The sequence below is a fragment of the Chiloscyllium punctatum genome, chromosome 19 (genome assembly GCF_047496795.1).
Source record: "Chiloscyllium punctatum isolate Juve2018m chromosome 19, sChiPun1.3, whole genome shotgun sequence".
Lineage (NCBI taxonomy): Eukaryota > Metazoa > Chordata > Chondrichthyes > Orectolobiformes > Hemiscylliidae > Chiloscyllium > Chiloscyllium punctatum.
In genome coordinates this window covers 75,750,924-75,772,396 of record NC_092757.1, presented here as the reverse complement: position 1 = coordinate 75,772,396, position 21,473 = coordinate 75,750,924, and the positions used below count along the sequence as shown (strand labels likewise).

The 21,473-nt window shown below is 39.3% G+C and overlaps 1 protein-coding gene across 1 annotated transcript; it reads left to right on the top strand.

Annotated features, from left to right (window-relative positions):
* On the top strand, positions 1–11,395 carry crybb1l3 (crystallin, beta B1, like 3). Its single transcript, XM_072589716.1, has 6 exons — positions 1–84; positions 247–320; positions 1,294–1,412; positions 2,218–2,350; positions 7,673–7,815; positions 10,719–11,395. Exons 2-6 carry the CDS (start codon positions 255–257, stop codon positions 10,885–10,887), a joined length of 630 nt encoding a protein of 209 aa, XP_072445817.1. The 5' UTR covers positions 1–84; positions 247–254; the 3' UTR covers positions 10,888–11,395.
* The last annotated feature ends 10,078 nt before the right edge of the window (positions 11,396–21,473 follow it).

Below are 21,473 nucleotides of genomic sequence, written 5' to 3'. Positions count from 1 at the left end.
TGGATATATAAATAGGATGAACTGAGGTTGAAACATCACTTTTCATATTCTCTCTTGTCTGGCAAAAGATTGAGCTGTTTCTGGGTGAGCCATTATAATACTTCCAAAAAGTTAAACTTATGAACTGTTGTGAAAACTTCATAAAATATAAAATTTTAGGAAAAATCAAGTTAAGCAAATATGTATAAAACCATTTAGCAACTAAAGCAAAATAAATTGATTATATTTCAATTATTGTTTTAACAGTTGTCACAATGTCTCACACTGGAACTCAGGGTAGTATTGGAAGCCATTCTGCTTCAAGTCTTCGCACTAACAGGGTAGGTGTATTGGTGTGTTTTTATTTCAATTTTATAAATTATCTATTAATGATATTAGAGTAGGTACAGTTTAGTGCAAATGAAGATTTATTATTAAGTAACAGTTTCTGTTATAGAAGTATCTTAATGTGAGCTAACTTGTGGCTTGTCATTAGAAAGTTTGTGACAGGTATGATCCAGGGTCAGTCCACTTACTGACTGAGACTCCATAGCATACACAATGATAATCAATAAGCATTGTTATTGTGAAGTATTTTGCATTGCAATTACTATATCTCTGTACTTAGAAAACAGTGCAATATTCATTTGCCTAAAATAATTTTACCAGACTTTAACTTCCTGCAAATAGTTATGGTTTGAAATTGACATAGAGTAAAATATCAGTTTTAACTTCCCTCTTATTGAATTATACATGTTTGGGAAGGAACAAGCCAAAGGTATATTCAAATCAACCAATTTGGAGATGATATTGTACACCTCTGGAGCAGCCAAACTTGAACCTAGGCCTCCTGGCTCAGAGGTAGGGGCACTATCAATATACCACAATAGCCCTATGAGCAAGCCCATTCTCTCTTGCTCAAGTGATCACAGGTGACTATCCTTCATTGGTGCTCTGAGACAGCGTGGATTTGAATTTAATATAAATTGCAGTCAAAACCAATCCTGACCTTAATAATGTCTACATGTGAGCAGCAGTCATCTGATAATAAGAGGGGGTGAGAATTCTGGCTACTTCCTTAACTACCCAAGTACTGAGATCTGAACTAACTTGCCAAACACAGATGTTGAATACAAGACCCCGCTGCTCCATATCTCAGTGGCACACGAAACATTCATATACCCAGTGTTCATAGTATACGTTTTTGAATTAATAATGCAAGGTAAGGTTTTAAGTGCATGATTTATACTTCAATTTTAATGCTTCAATTATAAGATGTTAACTGAAATTCCTTTGTGCCATTTTTGTTCTTAGATGATCATATATGAGTATGAAAACTTCCAAGGTCGCAGGATGGATATCAATACAGAGTGCAGAAACATCTGTGATCGGGGGTTCGATAAAGTGGGGTCCATCCGTGTTGAGTGTGGACCGTAAGAGCTTGCTTTGAGAATCGATTTGTGTGTTCTGTAGTGCAACTATACATTAACTTTCCTGATGCATTGGCATTTTTCCCAGCTTTTGCAGGTGGACACAGTTCCTTTTGTTTAAACATCAGGGTCCTGAATACTTGAGTTCAGCTTATTGGTAGTGAGTCAATAGTAAGTCGGGATGAGACCTATTTCTTTTACAATACATATTTATGCTGACATACTTATCTTCTGAAGCTCTGCCTCAGATTTTGAGGGCGTAACATATGTCACAGAATGGTGATCTTCAAATAGGGAGTGCACAACACACCTCCTACACTTAACTAATATCAGACCACAAATTCAGAGATGAGTCATTCATATTTTGATTTGCATATACATAAATAAGTAATACCACTTCCTACAATTATGTTATTAATTTATACAACATTATGGTTTGCCCAGGGAGCAGTAACCCTCTGGTACCTGGCCAAAATGGTTACTTTTGGTTTACCACATTGAGCATCAGTAGGATATTTGTGCCTTAGAAATTACATTATAAACCTTGGCTTACAAGTTGTGGGAACACATTAACTACGTTATGAAACACAGAACTTCGATTAATCATTGTAATTCTGCACTCGCGATGATCAGTCAGTGAGTATATTCAAGATCCAATGACTCATGACAAATTACATATTTTTAGTTTTTCAACTTGAATCTTTTAACATGCATTTCATTTTACAAAGCATTATCCTTTTTACTAAATTGGTTTATTGTGTAACATGCAAGGACAAACTTGATTTTGTTGCAATAATTTATTTATCAGGTGGGTGGGTTATGAACAGCAGAACTTCTGTGGTGAGATGTTCATGTTGGAGAAGGGAGAATATCCTCGTTGGGACTCCTGGTCCAACAGCTATCGCACTGACTGTATGATGTCTTTCAGACCTGTGAGAATGGTAAGTTTTACTGCAAGACTTCATATTGCACATCTATAAAGAATTTTCTAAAAAGTTAGATAAGAATTGGAAATGGTCTATATTTGGGCATGGGGATAATGGATTTTAACCTGCCCATGCCCATTTCATTGAGGGCAGCACAGAAACTTAGTGGTGCCCCCCTCACTGTAAAGACTGTTTCTTTTTTATTTTTCTATATTGGCTGAAATGGGAAAAGGACTGCTTCAAAAGTCAAGGATTTCTGAAAGATTACAATATTTTTTCAAAGCAAGTTAGCTGCCCCTCATTGTAAGTGCTGTTTACAGCTAGTGGTTCGAACATTGGAGTAAAGAATTGTGACAGAAAAGCTGGAACCATGGGATTATGTACAAATGGAGATTTGGCTGCCATTAAGTAGCTGATTAGTCTGTGAAATGGTGACCAGTTATTGATGATAATAGCCACCTGCCTGCCAACAAATGTGATTGACCCCCGGGGGCTTAACAGGGGCTTGGGAATTTTTGGGTCAGAGGTCATCAGTTGTTGCTCTCCAATAAAAAGCACCTCAGACCTAAAGACAGCCAATTATTTCCCCTCATCTGTTGCATAAGCAGTGACTTTTAAATAATAAATCAGAGTGTCAACCAATCACCTTGTGACTTCTACAAATCAGTTGAAGTATCTAGAGAGGGAAGCTAGAGAAGCAGAATTCTGATCAGCAAACCACATGATCAAGGATCACTGAACTGCCTTCCCAGTCAGAAACATTCTGACAAAGGGTCCCTAGACTGGAAATCTTAACTCAGTTTTTCTCTCTGTAGATACTATCAGACCTGCTGAGTTTCTCCAACATTTTCTGTTTTTGTTTCTGATTTCCAGCATTCACAGTTTTGTTTTTACTGCAGTAATTCCAACAGTTATAGAGTTGTAGAGCCACAGAGATGTACAGCATGGAAACAGACCCTTTGGTCCAACCTGTCTATGCCAACCAGATATCCCAACCCAATCTAGTCCCACCTGCCAGCACCCGGCCTATATCCCTCCAAACCCTTCCTATTCATATACACAGCCAAATGCCTTTTAAATGTTGCAATTGTACCAGCCTCCACCACTTCCTGACAGCACATTCCATACCTGCACCACTGTGTGAAAAAGTTGCCCCTTAGGTCTCTTTTATATCTTTCCCCTCTCACCCTAAACCTATGCCCTCGAGTTCTGGACTCCCCCAACCCTGGGAAAAGACTTTGTCTATTTATCCTATCGATGCCCCTCAAAAGTTTATAAACCTCTAAGGTCACCCCTCAGCCTTCCACGCTCCAGGGAAAACAGCCCCAGCCTGTTCAGCCTCTCCCTCTAGCTCAAATCCTCCACCCCAGCAACATCCTTGTAAATCCTTTCTGAACCCTTTCAAGTTTCACAACATCTTTACGATAGGAAGGAGACCACTATTGCATGAAGATTGTTGAAGAGGAGAGTGTGAAACGGACTGGTAAGCTAGGAGAGATACTTGTTAGGAAGGAAGATGTGTTGGGCATTTTGAACAACTTGAGGATAGACAAGTCCCCCGGGCCTGACAGGATATATCCTAGGATTATGTGGGAAGCAAGAGAGGAAATTTCAGAGCCGTTGACAATGATCTTTTCGTCTTCACTGTCAACGGGGGTGGTACCAGGGGACTGGAGTGTGGCGAATGTTGTGCCCCTGTTCAAAAAAGGGAATAGGTATAACCCCGGGAATTACAGGCCAGTTAGTCTTACTTCGGTGGTAGGCAAAGTAATGGAAAGGGTACTGAGGGATAGGATTTATGAGTATCTGGAAAGCCACTGCTTGATTAGGGACAGCCAGCACAGATTTGTGAAGAGTAGGTCTTGCCTTACAAGTCTTATTGAATTCTTTGAGGAGGTGACCAAGCATGTGGATGAGGGTAGAGCAGTGGATGTAGTGTACATGGATTTTAGTAAGGCATTTGATAAGGTTCCCCATGGTAGGCTTACGCGGAAAGTCAGGAGGCATGGGATAGAGGGAAATTTGGCCACTTGGATAGAAAACTGGCTAACCGGTCGAAGTCAGAGAGTGGTGGTAGATGGTAAATATTCAGCCTGGAGCCCAGCTACAAGTGGAGTTCCGCAGGGATCAGTTCTGGGTCCTCTGTTGTTTGTAATTTTTATTAATGACTTGGAAGAGGGAGTCGAAGGGTGGGTCAGTAAACTTGCAGATGATACGAAGATTGGTGGAGTTGTGGATAGTGAGGAGGGCTGTTGTCGGCTGCAAAGAGACTTAGATATGATGCAGAGCTGGGCTGAGGAGTGGCAGATGGAGTTCAACCCTGTCAAGTGTGAGGTTGTCCACTTTGGAAGGACAAATAAGAATGCGGAATACACGGTTAACGGTAGGGTTCTTAGTCAGGTGGAGGAGCAGAGGGATCTTGGGGTCTATGTTCATAGATCTTTGAAAGTTGCCACTCAGGTGGATAGAGCTTGTAAGAAGGCCTATGGTGTATTAGCGTTCACTAGCAGAGGGATTGAATTCAAGAGTCATGAAGTGATATTGCAGCTGTACAGGACCTTGGTTAGGCCACATTTGGAGTACTGTGTGCAGTTCTGGTCGCCTCACTTTTGGAAAGGTGTGGAAGCTTTGGAGAGGGTGCAGAGAAGATTTACCAGGATGTTGCCTGGAATGGAGAATAGGTCATACGAAGATAGGTTGAGAGTGCTAGGCCTTTTCTCATTGGAACGGCGAAGGATGAGGGGTGACTTGATAGAGGTTTATAAGATGATCAGAGGAATAGATAGAGTAGACAGTCAGAAACTTTTTCCCCGGGTACAACAGAGTGTTACAAGGGGACATAAATTTAAGGTAAAGGGTGGAAGGTATAGGGGGGATGTCAGGGGTGGGTTCTTTACCCGGAGAATGGTGGGGGCATGGAATGCGCTGCCTGTGGGAGTGGCAGAGTCAGAATCATTGGCGACCTTTAAGCGGCAATTAGATAGGTATATGGATGGGTGCTTAAGCTAGGACAAATGTTCGGCACAACATCGTGGGTCGAAGGGCCTGTTCTGTGCTGTATTGTTCTATGTTCTACGTTCTATGCATGCAATATTCCAACAGTGGCCCAACCAATGTCCTGTACAGCTGCAACATGACCTCCCAACTCCTGTACTCAATACTCTGACCAATAAAGGAAAGCATACCAAACACCTTCTTCACTATCCTATCTACCTGCGACTCCACTTTCAAGGAGCTATGAACCTGCACTCCAAGGTCTCTTTGTTCAGCAACACTCCCTAGGACCTTCCCATTAAGTGTACAACTCCTGCTAATATTTGCTTTCCCAAAATGCAGCACCTCTCATTTATCTGAATTAAACTCCATCTGCCACTCCTCAGCCCATTGGTCCATCTGGTCCAGATCCTGTTGTAATCTGAGGTAACCTTCTTCACTAGGAGAAAGTGAGGACTGCAGATGCTGGAGTACCAGAGTTGAAAAATGTCATGCTGGAAAAACACAGCAGACCAGGCAGCATCTGAGGAGCAGGAATTGGCTGAAGAAGGGCTTTTGTCCGAAACGTCGATCCTCCTGCTCCTCAGATGCTGCCTGGCCTGCTGTGTTTTTCCAGCACAACATTTTTCAATTCTAACCTTCTTCGCTGTCCATTGCGCCTCCAATTTTGGTGTCATCTACAAACTTACTAACTGTACCTCTTATGCTCGCATCCATATCATTTATGTAAATGACAAAAAGTAGAGGACCCAGCACCGATCCTTGTGGTACTCCACTGGTCACAGGCCTCCAGTCTGAAAAACAACCCTCCTCCACCACCCTGTCTTCTACCTTTGAGCCAGTTCTATATCCAAATGGCTAGTTTTCCCTCTACTCCATGAGACCTAACCTTGCTAACCAGTGTCCCACAGGGAACCTTGTTGAATGCCTTAGTGAAGTCCGTATAGATCACATCTACTGCTCTGCCCTCATCAATCCTCTTTGTTACTTCTTCAAAAAACTCAATCAAGTTTGTGAGACATGATTTTGTGGAATGCCAGGAGTTATGTGAATGTTTTTTTTCCTGCAAGTTGGATACCTGGACCTTTAAATAACACTAATAGTGATCCCATTTGTAGCTCTATGCATATTCCTTAGTGCACGACAGGTGAATGCATTGAATGGACACAATAACCAATGAAGACATTTAAAAGGGAAATTCTTCCCTAATTTTGTGCTTCAATTAAATTTTACAAGCAGGACCTTGGCAATGTACTGGGACATCCTCAAACTTGAAGGATGGAGTGCCATCATATGATGTTGTGCATTTCTGTAAAAAGGAGAAGGCACTCCTAAGTAAATGAAGAGAGCAGTTGTATCCAGTGCATTTACAGCCAAATACAATCATTGGATATTCTTTTCTATGGAAACTAATAGTTTCTGATACCTAGCCGTTAGTTTATGCAAGCTGTTCAGGTTACTGGGTCAGCACCGTCACCAGGTGGTGCCCGCTTCCTCTCTGACTGTCTGAACAGCACTTACCTTTCCCAGTGGGACTGCCAGCTGATTCTTCAAGTGGCCCATCTGCGTGTATGTTCCATCTACTGCCACTTGGATGGCAAATGCAGTGGCAGCCTATCAATTAGTCACCTCCTTTAAAGTTAAGCCACCAAAGTGTGATGGCTTGGGACCTGGCAGTGATTACAATATTAAAGCTCTGACACTCAGTGGAAAAATCTAGCTCAATATGAAGGCAACAAGAAAGGGCAGAGCCAGCAAAGAAATAGAAAGCAGATCCAAATGGATTTAGATGGTAATAGTTTAACTTCAGGGAGACCACTCCTCAGATGGGAGTTTGAGAAGGAGAGTCCTTCATTGTAGGAAGGATTAGGTTAATTATTAGTATACTTATGACCACTAAATTAGGGAATTCAATTTATGGAGAAACATATGGAGAAATATATGAAATGAGTGAAAATTGAATCATAATTGTGGAGGATTTAACCCTTATTAGTTATTAGGGCCTGCAGTTGTTGCTCATCCCAGTTGATCTTGAGAAAGTGCTGGTGAGGATTGAAAAGGTGGAAGGGATGGAGTTTTTACTGGACATGTTGTAAATACTGTATATACAAGATTTATTTCTGTCAATATGTTAAAAACCCAGCAGGGAGGAATCATTGCTACTAATGGATATTAAGCCAAAAACGGACATGATGTAAGCATGAGAGATCACCTTGAAATTAGTAATTGCAGAGAATATTTAAGATTTAGTTCAAATGAAGTCAGGAAATGAAAGGTATCATTTTGGTAAAAAATACAATGGAATCATTACTTACAATGCCTAAAACTGACAACTCATTATAGGATGGGCAGGATCATAAAATTTGCCTTCATGAGTGTGCTAACTTCGATGGAAGAAAAATGGAGATTTGTGATGAGGATATTCCCAGTCTCTGGGTTTATGGTTTCCAGGACAGAGTTGCCAGCATTAAAGTAATTGGTGGAACGTGAGTAACATTCCTTTCCTCTTTTAGGAAATCGTATTTTTGTTTGGAAAAGTTGTAAAAGATAACCTTAGCATCTTAAGCATGTCAGACCTCAATATCTGTTTTATCAAATAATTTACATTTATTTGTCATATAGAATAATAGCTCAGATCACTCCCTAAGAGAAAAGATTAAGATGCAAAACAGGAAGCATTGAATGATGTTGGAAGAAAACGAAAGCAACTACAAAGAGATTCATAAAAGAGTAAGAAATTGTGAGACAAGTTGGATTTTAGGGTTGACTTCAAAAGATTAACCATTCAAAGTTTTTGAAAGACCTGCTGATTTTAATTGAATGAAGGGACAAGTAGATTGGGACATGTAATTGGCGAAGGTCATTGAAATAAGGTAAAGTAATACCTTGAGGGATTGAGAATGAATGCGAGAACCTTTAAGGATAAAGGTGATGAATGCCACAAGTTTGTTTGAGAGACAACTCATGGGGCAGTAACAATTGAAGAGTTGGAAGATTAATGTTGAGAAATAATGCTGATATTAATATAGTGAAATATTTCAACTCTTTCAAATCTGCAATATTTGTTAAGGGAGTATATTGAATTTTGGTTTGATGATCATTCAAATAGATCAGGAAATATTAATAAACAGAAAAAAAATTAGATTAATTTTTACAAGTTGGCAAATGAGGTAGTTGATGCAACTGTTTTAATTTTCCAGAAACCCATTAGATTCAGGGAAGGTTGCTTTAGCTTGGAAATATTTAACTTCTCTTTTCAAAAAGAGGGAGGCAGAAAGCAGAAAACTACAAGCCAGTTAATTTTCTTTCTGTCATCAGGGAAATGTGAGAAACTGTATTAAAAATATTAAAGCAACATACTTGGGTAAATTCAAGGTAAAGAGTGTAGTACTGGAAACACACAACAGGTCAGTCAGCACCAGAAGAATTGATGTTTCAGGCATAAGTGCTTCATCAGGAAATATTCAACTCCTGAAGAAGGGCTTATTCCTGAAACGTTGATTCTCCTGCTCCTCGGATGCTGCCTGACTTGCTGCACTTTTCCAGCAACACACTCTCGACTCTGATCTCCAGCATCTACAGTCCTCACTTTCTCCTAAATTCAAGGTAGTCAGGCAGAGGCGTGGTTTTGTCAAAGGCAAATCATATTTAATTAATTTATTGGAGTTCTTTAAAGAAATAACTTGCACTATGGATAAAGGGAAACCAATGGATGTATTGAACTTAGATTTCCAGAAGGCATTTGATAAGGTGTAACATCAAAGGTTATTGTGAAAGTTAAATACTCATAGTATAGGGGGTAACATATTGGTATGTATAGAAGATTGGCTGGCTGGCCAGAGGCAGATAGTAGGAATAACTGTGTCTTTTTTGGACTGGTTGGATTCCATGAGTGGTTTGCCACAAGAATTGGTATTGGGGGTCTCAGTTGTTGATAATTTATATCAATGACTCGGTGAAGGTTTTGGAGGTATGATGACTAAAGTTGCTGATGGCACAAATTTAGGTAGGAAAGTGAACTGTGATGAAACATAGAAAATAGGTCCAGAAGGAGGCCATTCGTCCCTTGAGACTGCATCACCTTTCAATACAATCATGGCTGATCATGCATTCTCAGTATCTATTTGCGCCCTCTCCTAATACCCCTTGATCCCTTTAGCTGCAAGGGACATGTCAAGCTCCCTTTGTATAAACTTTATGAACTGGCCCCAACAGCTTCCCGTGGAAGAGAATTCCACATATTCAGAACTCTGAGTGAAGAAATTCTTACTCATCTTAGTCCTGAATAGCCCTAAATGACTTAAGTTCCCCACTCCTTTTTAAGACATAAGGAGCTACAAAGGGATATAGATAGGTAACTAAGTTGGCAAAGATTTGGAAAATGGAGTACAATGTGAATAAATGGGATGTTGTCCATTTTAGCAGAAAGTAACATAAAGGAAGCACATTATCTAAATAGTGAGCATTTGCAGAGCACTAAGATGCTAGTGCTTAAACTACAGCAAGTTAGCATGCAAATACATGAAGTTATCAGGAAAGCTAATAGAATGTTATGTTTTATTGTGAGGGAAATTGAATGCAAGAGTGGGAAGGTTTGCCTCTGCTTTACAAGACATTGGTGAGACCGCATCTGGAGAACTGTGTATAATAACTAGGAAAGGATATTAATGTGTTCAGAGAAGTGTTCAGAGACTATTTAGAAGATTAATTGCTGAAATGAATAGATTGCCTCATAAAGAAAGGCTCAACAGGTTAGACCTGTATCCTCTGGTATGTAAAAGAGTCAGAGGTGACTTAGTTGAAACGCAAGATCCTGTCAGGACTTGATTAGGTGGACGTGAGAGGGATGTTGTGAGAGGTAATCTAGAACTAGGGGTCATAATTTATAGATAAAATGTCACTCAATTAAGACAGCAATGAGGAAATACTTTTTCTCTCAGTGAAATTTCCTTCAGTAGACACAGAATATTAAAGTATTTTGAAGGCAGAGATGGATAGACTCTATTACTAATGGACTATAAGTATGTAGGAATGTGGTGTTGAGGTTAAAATCCTATCAACTATCATCTTCTCGATGGTGCAGCAAGTTTAAAGGTGTGAGTGGCATACTCTTGTTCTTTCTTCATGCAATTCACAACTTTAGTAAGGTTACAAAAATGCAATTAATGTAGCTGCACCAACTTGAGAGCTAGCCACATCAATACAGACTTTTCCACCATTGACTTCTTATAGTTTCTGAAAAACTTAAAGCACGGTTTACACAAAATACATGTATATGAATACAATTGATGCAGTAGTTATATTTTACCTAATCTATACAAGAAATAATGGTAATTGCTTGGTAACATAATTACAGATTTGCCCTCTAATTTTTTTTTGTACTTTGTAGGTGGGTCGGCTATGAATATCCAGGCTACAGGGGATATCAATACGTGCTAGAATGTGGATCATACAAACACTGGAATGAATGGGGTGCTCAACAGCCTTTGATTCAGTCCATGCGTCGTGTGAAGGATCAACAATGGTACAAAAGGGGTTGCTTTGAGTTTATAAACTGAAATAAATCATGCTTTTAGACAGCCATGGGAATAATTTTATTCTTTTCATATCAGGACCACAGAAATTAATAACCACTCATCCAGTGAGAATTATTATATATAACTTCCCATTTTTAAGTTATAATGGCGATTGTAGAGTCCATTATTTTCTTTTACTGGCAACAAATCTCAATTATTTTAGAGTTGCACCAAAAAATGATATCTAGTTTAAGTCCAACTTATATCTTGGCCCATGCCTTTCAAAATGCATTATAAATTCCTTTTTTTGTGGCCCTGAATATGATTTTTGGAAAACGGGGAATGGATGATCTCCTACAGTGTGGATGACTCTCCGCTGTGTCTTACTCAGGGATGCAGACATCTTTAGCAAACCTCACATCCATAACATTCAGCATTGATTTTTTTGTTTCATTTCCGATACTTTAAATATTTGTAGCTCATGTCATTCCTTTTATCAATAAAAGTAATCTCTGCTGTCTTACAGAGATAATAAAATTGTAACTTCAAATAGCTAGCCACAGTTGGTTAATTGTGTCATACTACATTGTACTGCCATTCTGGAACCTTGCTGAAACAAACATTTAGTATCATGTATCTGCAAACTGTCAATTTACAGGAACTTCCATTACAACCTACTTATTTTAAAACAGAGCATTGAAATTTAGTTGCTTATATAAAAAAATCCTACAATTGTCCATATGTACTCATTTGAAGAAACATATGTGAAATAATTGGGCTTTAAAATCTGGATGTTAAGCATCACCTGTGGGGATGCATAAAGGAAAATCTGGCAGGGATTGCATACAGGTTCACAGAACTTGCCTCTTTACTTTTTCCATTCATGTCAAATAGCATGAAAGCTAGGACAGTTCTGTTGCTAAATGAGATCTAACCTAACAATACAAGCTATAGTATAGGTAGTTCTAATTAAACTCTTATACTACATTCTCTAATAAATATCCTGTGGGAATTCAGCTCCAGGGGCTCCTTTTGACTGCAAAAGTGGATATATCAAAAGTGATACAGTGGATGCAGACAGCATGTTTCTCTTGTGGTAAGAGGCCATTAATATAAGGTAGTCAACAAGAATTCCAAAAGGGAATTCAGAAAAAAATTCTTTGCCCAAAGAGCAGTGGGAATGCAGCATTTATATCCCAAGGAGTAGATAAAATAAAGAGCATAGATACATTTAAGGGGAATCTAGATAAATATATAAGAAAAATGGCAGAAGTTGCTTTAATACCCAAACTCATATTGTTTATATTCCAATAAAACTTGAATAAAAATCTATCTTCAGCATCAATACTGAAATTTGCATCTCACAATCAAAAAGCATTTCTATAGCAAGTTTCAGAACCCTATAATGTTCCAAAACACTTCATTGTCATTTAATTATTTCTGAAGCATAATCATTATTGTGCAAAATTCATAACATTTGTAAAAGTGTATTACATAATTGTTTAAAATTGACCTTACATAAAGCCCAATAATGTTCAATTTATTTCAATGCATATGGCATTGAGAGGGCCTCATTTCCTCTATAATTACTCATTATACATATACTAAATGATCAGGTGAGGAGGAATGAATTGACTTCCCCTTTTTTATAACTCCTTGGTTAGCTGCAATAGATGTTTAAAATTCTTTATCGGCCAGAATTTATACCCCTCTAATTAAAATGTAGCAAACTATAGTTCACCAGAAATAATAAGGAAACAATTACAAGACTTTCTTCAGTGAAATAAAGGACAATTTTATTACCTGCCAAACTGTAGGAAAATTAGTAAAGACATGATATCAAACATGTACATACATACCCACAGATAGTTAAAAAGGGATAAAGTCCAGTATAAGAAGGAGATGAACAGAATAAATGTTTAAAGTCTGTAGGGTGTAGTTGAGCTTTAAGGTTTTAACTTGAGGTCATAATTGTTAATTGATATCATGTAACACCAGGCATAGCAAATATTTCAGTTGCTCCTTTGTGTCCATGGTGTTTTGATGTTTCTTTTAATCAGCTCTGTCACCAGGTTGAAGGAGGGAGCAATTTTTTCCAGATCTGCAGTCACAAATCCACCTCCCCTCCTCTGCCAAAAGCAATTTCCTCAAGTACAACCTAGTTTGTGTATTCTAGGTATGAATTCATTGTCTCCAAGCTTGATAATTGTGGGTAATGTCTTTCTTCTTTGGTATGTGAAGTTTAACGTAAAGGTGTAAAACAAAATCGGAGATGAAGGTTTTTCACACCTGATTGGGTGGACTAGCTTCAGTACCTTCTGAGAAAATATTAATTGCAGCTAAGACAATTTTGTTTATTCTATAAAAATCAAAACTGCGGATGCTGTAAATAAGATTGGGTCTGAGGAAGGGTCACTGGACCTGAAACATTAACTCTGATTGCTCTCCACAGATGTTCCACTGAGCTTTTCCAGCAATTTCGGTTTTTATAGATTCATTGAGTCAGAAACAGGCCTTTCGGTCCAACTTGTCCATGCCTGCCAGATATCCTAAATAAATCTAGTCCCATTTGCCAGTATTTAGCCCATTTCCCCATGAACCCTTCATATTCATATACCCATCCAGATGCCTGTTAAATGCCAGAGTCTGATTAGAACAAGTCAACATGGATTTAGTAAGGGGAGATCATGCCTGACAAACCTGTTGGTATTCTTTGAAGAGGTGACAAGTAGGTTAAACCAGGGAAACCCAGTGGATGTGGACTATCTAGACTTCCAAAAGGCCTTTGATAAGGTGCCACACGGGAGGTTGCTGAGCAAGGTGAGGGCCCATGGTGTTCGAGGTGAGCTACTGGGATGGATTGAGGATTGGCTGACTGACAGAAGGCAGAGAGTTGGGATAAAAGGTTCTTTTTCAGAATGGCAGCCGGTGACGAGCGGTGTCCCGCAGGGTTCAGTGTTAGGGCCACAGCTGTTCACATTATATATTAATGATCTGGATGAAGGGACTGGGGGCATTCTAGTGAAGTTTGCAGATGATACGAAGTTAGGTGGACAGGCAGGTAATACTGAGGAAGTGGGGAGGCTACAGAAAGATCTAGACAGTTTGGGAGAGTGGTCCAGGAAATGGCTGATGGAATTCAACATGAACAAATGCGAGGTCTTGCACTTTGGCAAAAAGAATAAAAGCACAGACTACTTTCTAAACGGTGAGAAAACTCGTAAAGCCAAAGTACAAAGGGATCTGGGAGTGCTAGTCGAGGATTCTCTAAAGGTCAACATGCAGGTTGAGTCCGTGATTAAGAAAGCGAATGCAATGGTGTCACTTATCTCAAGAGGATTGGAATATAAAAGCAGCGATGTGCTACTGAGACTTTATAAAGCTCTGGTTAGGCCCCATTTGGAGTACTGTGTCCAGTTTTGGACCCCACACCTAAGGAAGGAATACTGGCACTGGAACATGTCCAACGGAGATTCACACGGATGATCCCTGGAATGGTTGGTCTAACATATGAGGAACGGTTGAGGATCCTGGGATTGTATTCATTGGAGTTTAGAAGATTAAGGGGAGACTTAATAGAGACGTACAAGATAATACATGGCTTGGAAAGGTTGGATGCTAGGAAATTGTTTCCGTTAGGTGAGGAGACTAGGACCCGTGGACATAGCCTTAGAATTAGAGGGGGTAAATTCAGAACAGAAATGCGGAGACATTTCTTCAGCCAGAGTGTGGTGGGCCTGTGGAATTCATTGCCGCAGAGTGCAGTGGAGGCCGGGACGCTAAATGTCTTCAAGGCAGAGATTGATAGATTCTTGTTGTCTCGAGGAATTAAGGGCTACGGGGAGAATGCGGGTAAGCGGAGTTGAAATGCCCATCAGCTATGATTGAATGGCAGAGTGGACTCGATGGGCCGAATGGCCTTATTTCCACTTCTATGTCTTATGGTCTTATGATCTTAAATGTTGTAATTGTACCAGCCTCTGCCACTTCCTCTGGCAGCTCATTCCATATATGCATCACTCTCTGCATGAAAACATTGCATTTTAGGCCCCGTTTAAACCTTTCCCCTCTCATCTTAAACCTAGGCCTTCAGGTTTTGGACTCTCCAGCCCGGGGAAAATACCTTGTCTATTTATCCTATTTTTGATTTGGAGGTGCCAGTGTTGGACTGAGGTGCACAAAGTTAAAAAACACAACACCAGGTTATAGTCCAACAGGTTTATTTGGAAGCACTAGCTTTCAGAGTGTGGGTTGTTCACCAGATGAAGGAGCAGCACGCTGAAAGCTAGTGCTTCCAAATAAACCTGTTGGACTATAACCTGGAATTGTGTGATTTTTAACTTTGTATACCCTATTTTAGTTCTTGTTTATTCCATGTTAGATTTATATAGGTTTGGCCAATCAGCTGATTGCTGTGGTTATTTTAAGTCAATGCTTTGTCCCCTTTTTAAAATCATTTTAGTGCAAGAAAGTCTCAAGTGTTAAAAACAGACAATGGAATTCAAAACTCAGTATGTTATCGCAACAAATAAACAACTCACTTGAAGAGGATGCATATTAATACAAAAGATAAAGCAGAAGCATTTACAAAGAAACAAAGGTGTCAACTGGATGGTACAGCAAATTGACTTCAACCCAAATAAGTATGAGGTAATACATGTGAGATTAAGCTTTGAATAGTAAGACTTTGGAAAACGTGAGGATCGGTGAAATATAGATGTTCAGATCTGTATGTTCCTGAAGGTGGCAGGGCAGTTAGATAAGGTGTTAACAAAGCATAAGGAATACCGAGGCATTTATTAGCCAAGGCATTCAATACAAATGCAAGGAGACAATACTCGAACTATAAAATGCTGGTTCGGCTACAACTGGAATACCACATGCAGTTCTGCTCCTCAGGTCATAGGAGGGATGTAACTACACTATAGAGGGTGCAGAGGACGTTTACCAGGATGCAGCATGGTTTGGAAAGTCTGAGCTCTGAGGAAAGATTAGTTAGAGAAGGGTTGTTTTCTTGGAGCAGTCAAAGTTGGAAGTGGACCTGAAAGAAGTGTATTAGATTATAAGGGGCATGAATAGGATGGATAAGAAAGGCAATTTTTTCTACTATTGGAGGATGAATAACCAAGTTTTAAAGGTAAGAAGTAGAAGGCTAAGAGAAGTGCTGAAGATGACTTCTACTCGGATGATAGTAGAAACCTGAAATTCAGTGACTAAAAAGCAGAGTGCATCAGAATCTTCTATAACATTTAAGCATTATTTATATATTCACCCATTATCATAGCCTTCAGATCTATGAGCTAGAGTTGAGAAATTAGATTCATGCTGTCATATCTCTTGACTGATGCAGACACAATGGTTCTAGATTAGAGTAGTGCTGGAAAAGCACAGCAGTTCAGGCAGCATCCGAGGAGTAGGAAAATGGGCCAAATGACCTTGTTTTGCTCTAAATGTCTATAATTAAATGCATTTCCACCATGGGGAAGTTCATTAAAGGTATGGAATTTAAAAGCGCACCTAGCAGGTCATAGAATCATAGAGATGTACAGCATGAAAACAGACCCTTCGGTCCCAACTTGTCCATGCCAACCAGATATCCTAACCTAAACTAGTCCCATTTGCCAGCATTTGGCCCATATCTCTCTAAACCCTTAATATACATATACTCATCCAGATGCCTTTTAAATGTTGTAATTGTACCAGCCTCCATCACTTCCTCTGGCAGCTCATTCCATACACGCATTATCCTGTGTGAAAAACTTGCCCCTTAGGGCCTTCTTATATCTGATATTGAAATAACTGCATAGAAGCTAGAATCCCATCACCAAGTCATCCTATATTTACTGGTGCACTGTACACTGGCTGTGGCCAGACAGCTCAGACTCAGCTCTGATCCCCAGCATCTGCAGTCCTCACTTTCTCCTAGCTCAGACTCAGTCCCCAGCATTGAGAAGATTCTAAATCTCCTGGTTTTAAAAAATGTTATTAAACAGTACAAAATACACAGTTGACAATAAACAGAAAGCAGCAGTTCGCAAAAAACTACTACATACAGGGGAAAGGGCAGCAAAGCCATACCCCCAAACCCACCATTCAACCAGTTTTCAGGGAGATGAGGACAAACTTCAAAACCCACTTCCATTATCTCCTGGTTACATTTGTCAGCCTGATTGGCCCAGGTTAACAACCCCAATCAAAGATCTCATAGGGAACAAGATCCAGCTGGTTCCAATCACTACAGATATCTTGTTAAATATCTATCCTCGCAAAACGTACCACATCATATTTATCCATTTGAATAATTCTACCCACTCGTCCAATTTATCATGTTCTACTATGTTCTTCCTTGTAGTTGTCATATTCCTTAGTTTAGAACCATCAACAAATTTTGATAGTTCCTTGAAGCCAAACTCAAGAAAACTCTCATGTAGATCTCAGGGGATGAAGAGGGAACAATCTTTAGTTATTTTTGCCAACCAAACATTTTATCCTTTCTGCTACTTTACCTTTAGTAAGAATATCTCCTAATCTTTGTCAAAAAGAATTATGCAAATTTAATCAATATGGTCTAGCTTTCAGTTTGACCCAAACTAAACAGATAAAAATTATTTTTATTTGTTTATTTTAAGCATCGTCAACTTTGTTGAAGATACAGTGCATTTTGCTATAACACAAGTTCTGTTCTTGTGCAATCACAAGTTATAAGAAAATCACGCAATAGCTATGCCATTTAAACTAATTGCATTATAACCAATACACGTGTTAAACATTTAAGCTTTAGAAACAGTGACCCCAATTCATCAATTGCATTACAACCAATTCGCTTTAATGAAACGTGTTATACAGAACAACCTGTTATCATTTCTTGCTAGCATACAATTTATTAGATAATGTCAGTATCTCGTCAGTTACCATTATTTGTGTTTAATCCTTGATGGTGATTGTCAGCAATCTATTTGACTGTGTGAGGGTATGTTATCAAACCCAGGCAAGTCCTTCTGATTCTGAACACTATCAAGAACAAAGCAGGCTGCATGCAGAGCACCCTGATCATCATCAGAAACATTCAGTCCCTCCACCAATATTGCACAATGGCAGTAGTACTGCAGTAGCTAAAACAACACATGACAGCAATTCGCCAAGCCTCTTTTGACAGCATAATCTAACCCTGATACCTCTATCACTTAGAAAAATAAATGCAGCAGATGAGTATCGTTATCTCTAAGTTCACCTCAAAATGAAATAGAATTTGGACATGGACCTTTACCACTGCTCCCTTACTGTTGCCGTTAGAAAATCCTGGACCTCTCTCCCAAACAGAACTATGGGTGTACAGTTTGTTCTCACCTTCTGAATGTCATTCAGGAAGGGAAGATAAATGCTAGTCTCTCCAGCAAAGCTCACATGTCACAAATTTTTTTAAAAATCAAGGCACCTTTCTCTCTCTCCCTAACCCTGGGGTACTAAAGCCAATTGTATTGTCTCAACTGCTGAAGTGAAAATAACAGCAAAGACTGGGAATTAACCTAGATGATTTCCTAGATTTTATAGATTAACTTCATATTGGTTAAGCTCACTGAGCCAATTAAATATTTCACAAATAAACGTAGAAGTTAAATGTATGTCTGAGAAAGCATACATTGTTGATAAGTGTGACAGTACATGACTACAGAGAGAAACACCTCAATGTGCGCTTCAAAACTGATATGGCTAATATCCACTTTTTCACAACAGAGAGAATCAAAAAAAAAGAAAATTGACGTATAAAGGATCAAAATATCTAAATATTAGATATCTAAACATTTAAATACTTATCTACAGTTCCAAAGAAGAGTCTTTGGACTTGAAACATTAATTCTGTTTCTCTCTCTAGAGATGCTACCAGACATCCTCAGTTTGTCCACCTTCTTTTTATTTCAGAATTCCAACATCTGCAACATTTTGCTTTTATTGAGGCTTATATTGAGGCAATCCAGGTACTTTCACTTTTCTCTAGCTGGAGGTGGTTAAGAATAAAATATTAAATTATGACTGACAATTTCAGAGTAGGGAACAGAAATATAGCAGAAAAAATAGTAGCTAGTGTGACTCACCTCACTCATAACAATATGGGCATGACTTTAAATTTCAATGATTGGGATTTAAAATCATCCCCATATTGTTATGAATGAGATGAGTTATGGCAGGATTTTTACAGAGATGCAGATGTTTTCCTGACCATACAATGCTGTCTTGTAATGGGGAAGTAGTTATGAGCTGGAGATGAGTCTGCTACCTCCAAATACAAGCTTGAGCCAGCAATGGAGGCAGGGGGATGGGGAGACAAGCAGACCAGAAATCGTGCCTCTATTTTTGGGAGCAACACCTAGATGCATTCATGTTTGCCATGTCCTCCAGTCCTTCCCTTACATCCCTCATTTACCACCATACTTCTTTCATATCCCTCTCATATCTCCCCTGCCCCATATCGCCCACTCTCTCTCCATTTTCCCACTTTTGTAAGTTTTAGTCTCCTCTGTGCTTCTTCTTTCTGCCACACTCCCTCTCTGCTTTCATGCTCTCTCCATGCCTACTCACCCAGTAATCACAAGATACAAAACCATATGTTCTTGAAATGATCATGAAAAAATCCATTTAAAATTCTCTTTGAGAAACATTACCCTACTTAACTTTCCATGAAATAATCAAACACAAGAAGTGAAAGTTCAACCAAGAAAACTTTCAATCAACTTCATACCTCTTAATTTTGTCCAAATAAATGCACAGGGATTAAAATAATTACTCAGATTCTGCAAAGAAATAAAGCTGTCTTTCACACAATGTGCAATCCCACTTAAGTTGTATAAACAGACCTCTACTGAGCTGAGTCCATTGACTGCTCTTGGAGCCCAGCCAAACATGGATAATGTTGAATCCTAATTTTATTTTTGTTCTTAACTTAAGACTAGGGTTTCCACCATGGTCCATAACTCCGCTGAGGTGCTGTGAAACTTTCATATTAAACTCAATGCAGGCAGTGGGGGATTTGAAAGGTATGGTCCTCCAATAGAGCTGGCAAGATAAAGTGTGCTGAGCATGGACTTCTGACCTACACCTGTGTGCTGTGCTGATAAGAATTGCTAGATACTGGAACAAGGGTGGGAATCCACAAATCGTGTCCTATTTGCCATTTCCAAGCTGTTCTGACAGAGAGGCTTGAAAATCGGGCCCTGCTGTCCTAGAGACTGGAAGGTTTGAAGAGGCTTGGAGCTTTATCCCGGAGTGTAAGGGTGACCTAATAGAGATTTATAAAATCATGAGACACATAGGTAAGGTGAATAGCCAAGGTCTTCTCCACAGGGTAGGGAAGTCCAAATTTAGAGGATATAGGTTTAAGGTATAAGGGGAAAGATTTGAAAGGGATCTGAGGGGCAACGTTTTCACACAGAGGGTGGTGCGCATATGGAATGGGCTGCCAGAGAACTGGTCAAAGTAAGTACAATTACAACATTTAAAAGACATTTGGGCAGGTACTTGGATAGGAAAGTTTTAGAGGCATATGAGCTGAAAATGTGTTGCTGGAAAGGTGCAGCAGGTCAGGCAGCATCCAAGGAGCAGGAGAATTGACGTTTCGGGCATGAGCCCTTCTTCAGGAATGAGGAAAGTGTGCCAAGCAGGCTAAGATAAAAGGAGGGACTTGGGGGAGATGCTGCCTGACCTGCTGCGCTTTTCCAGCAACACATTTTCAGCTCTGATCTCCAGCATCTGCAGTCCTCACTTTCTCTTAGAGGCATATGAGTCAAGTTCAGGCAAATGGAACTCGTTCAGATTAGGAAACTTGGTTGGTATTGACAAGTTAGGTCAACGGGCCCTGTTTCTGCATTTATGGCTCTATGAACGTATGATTGTATAACGATTACTTTCCCACTAACCGATAATTAACATATTGACTCAAAGTATCTATCAGAAACTGGAAACCTATGATCTTTAACTTGGATCCTAACATGATTTTAATGATACCACAAAACATCTCGTAAAAGCTAGTGGAATTGGTCTTGTGGATCCTCAAGAAAACAAAGGTTCAATGTGGATAATTGGATCATAGAGATCTACTTGTTATTGTGTTGCTTTGACTGCACACAAATTATTGTCTGGACCCTTGATGACTGGACTATAGCCTATGCAAATGCAAAGAGCTAATTAATTAAGGTACAGTTCATCTCTGACAATAAAAAAAATACAGGTTTGTGTAATGATTCAAGGCAGCTACCACAATGCTTTTAACATGTGACTCAACTATTACTCTCTCTCCAATAATGTATGACTTTTTAAAGAACATGATATCATGTTTGGCTGATGGTGAAAAGGGATACCTACAATATGTATGGCTCTTGATTTAAGATAAAGGATGGGATGTTCAGAGGGACTTTAAGGAAGAAATATTTCACTTAGACGATGGTGGGTAACTTGAACTCACTACCTGAAAGGGTGGTAGAGGCAAGAACCATTTCAACATTTAAGAGATATTTGAAGGGCAATAGCTTACAGGTTTACTGTCCAAATACTGCAAAATGGGACTAGAGTACATAATGTTTGATGACCTGTGTGGACACTGGGCCAAAGGTCTTCTTTCCATGCTGTAAAACTCT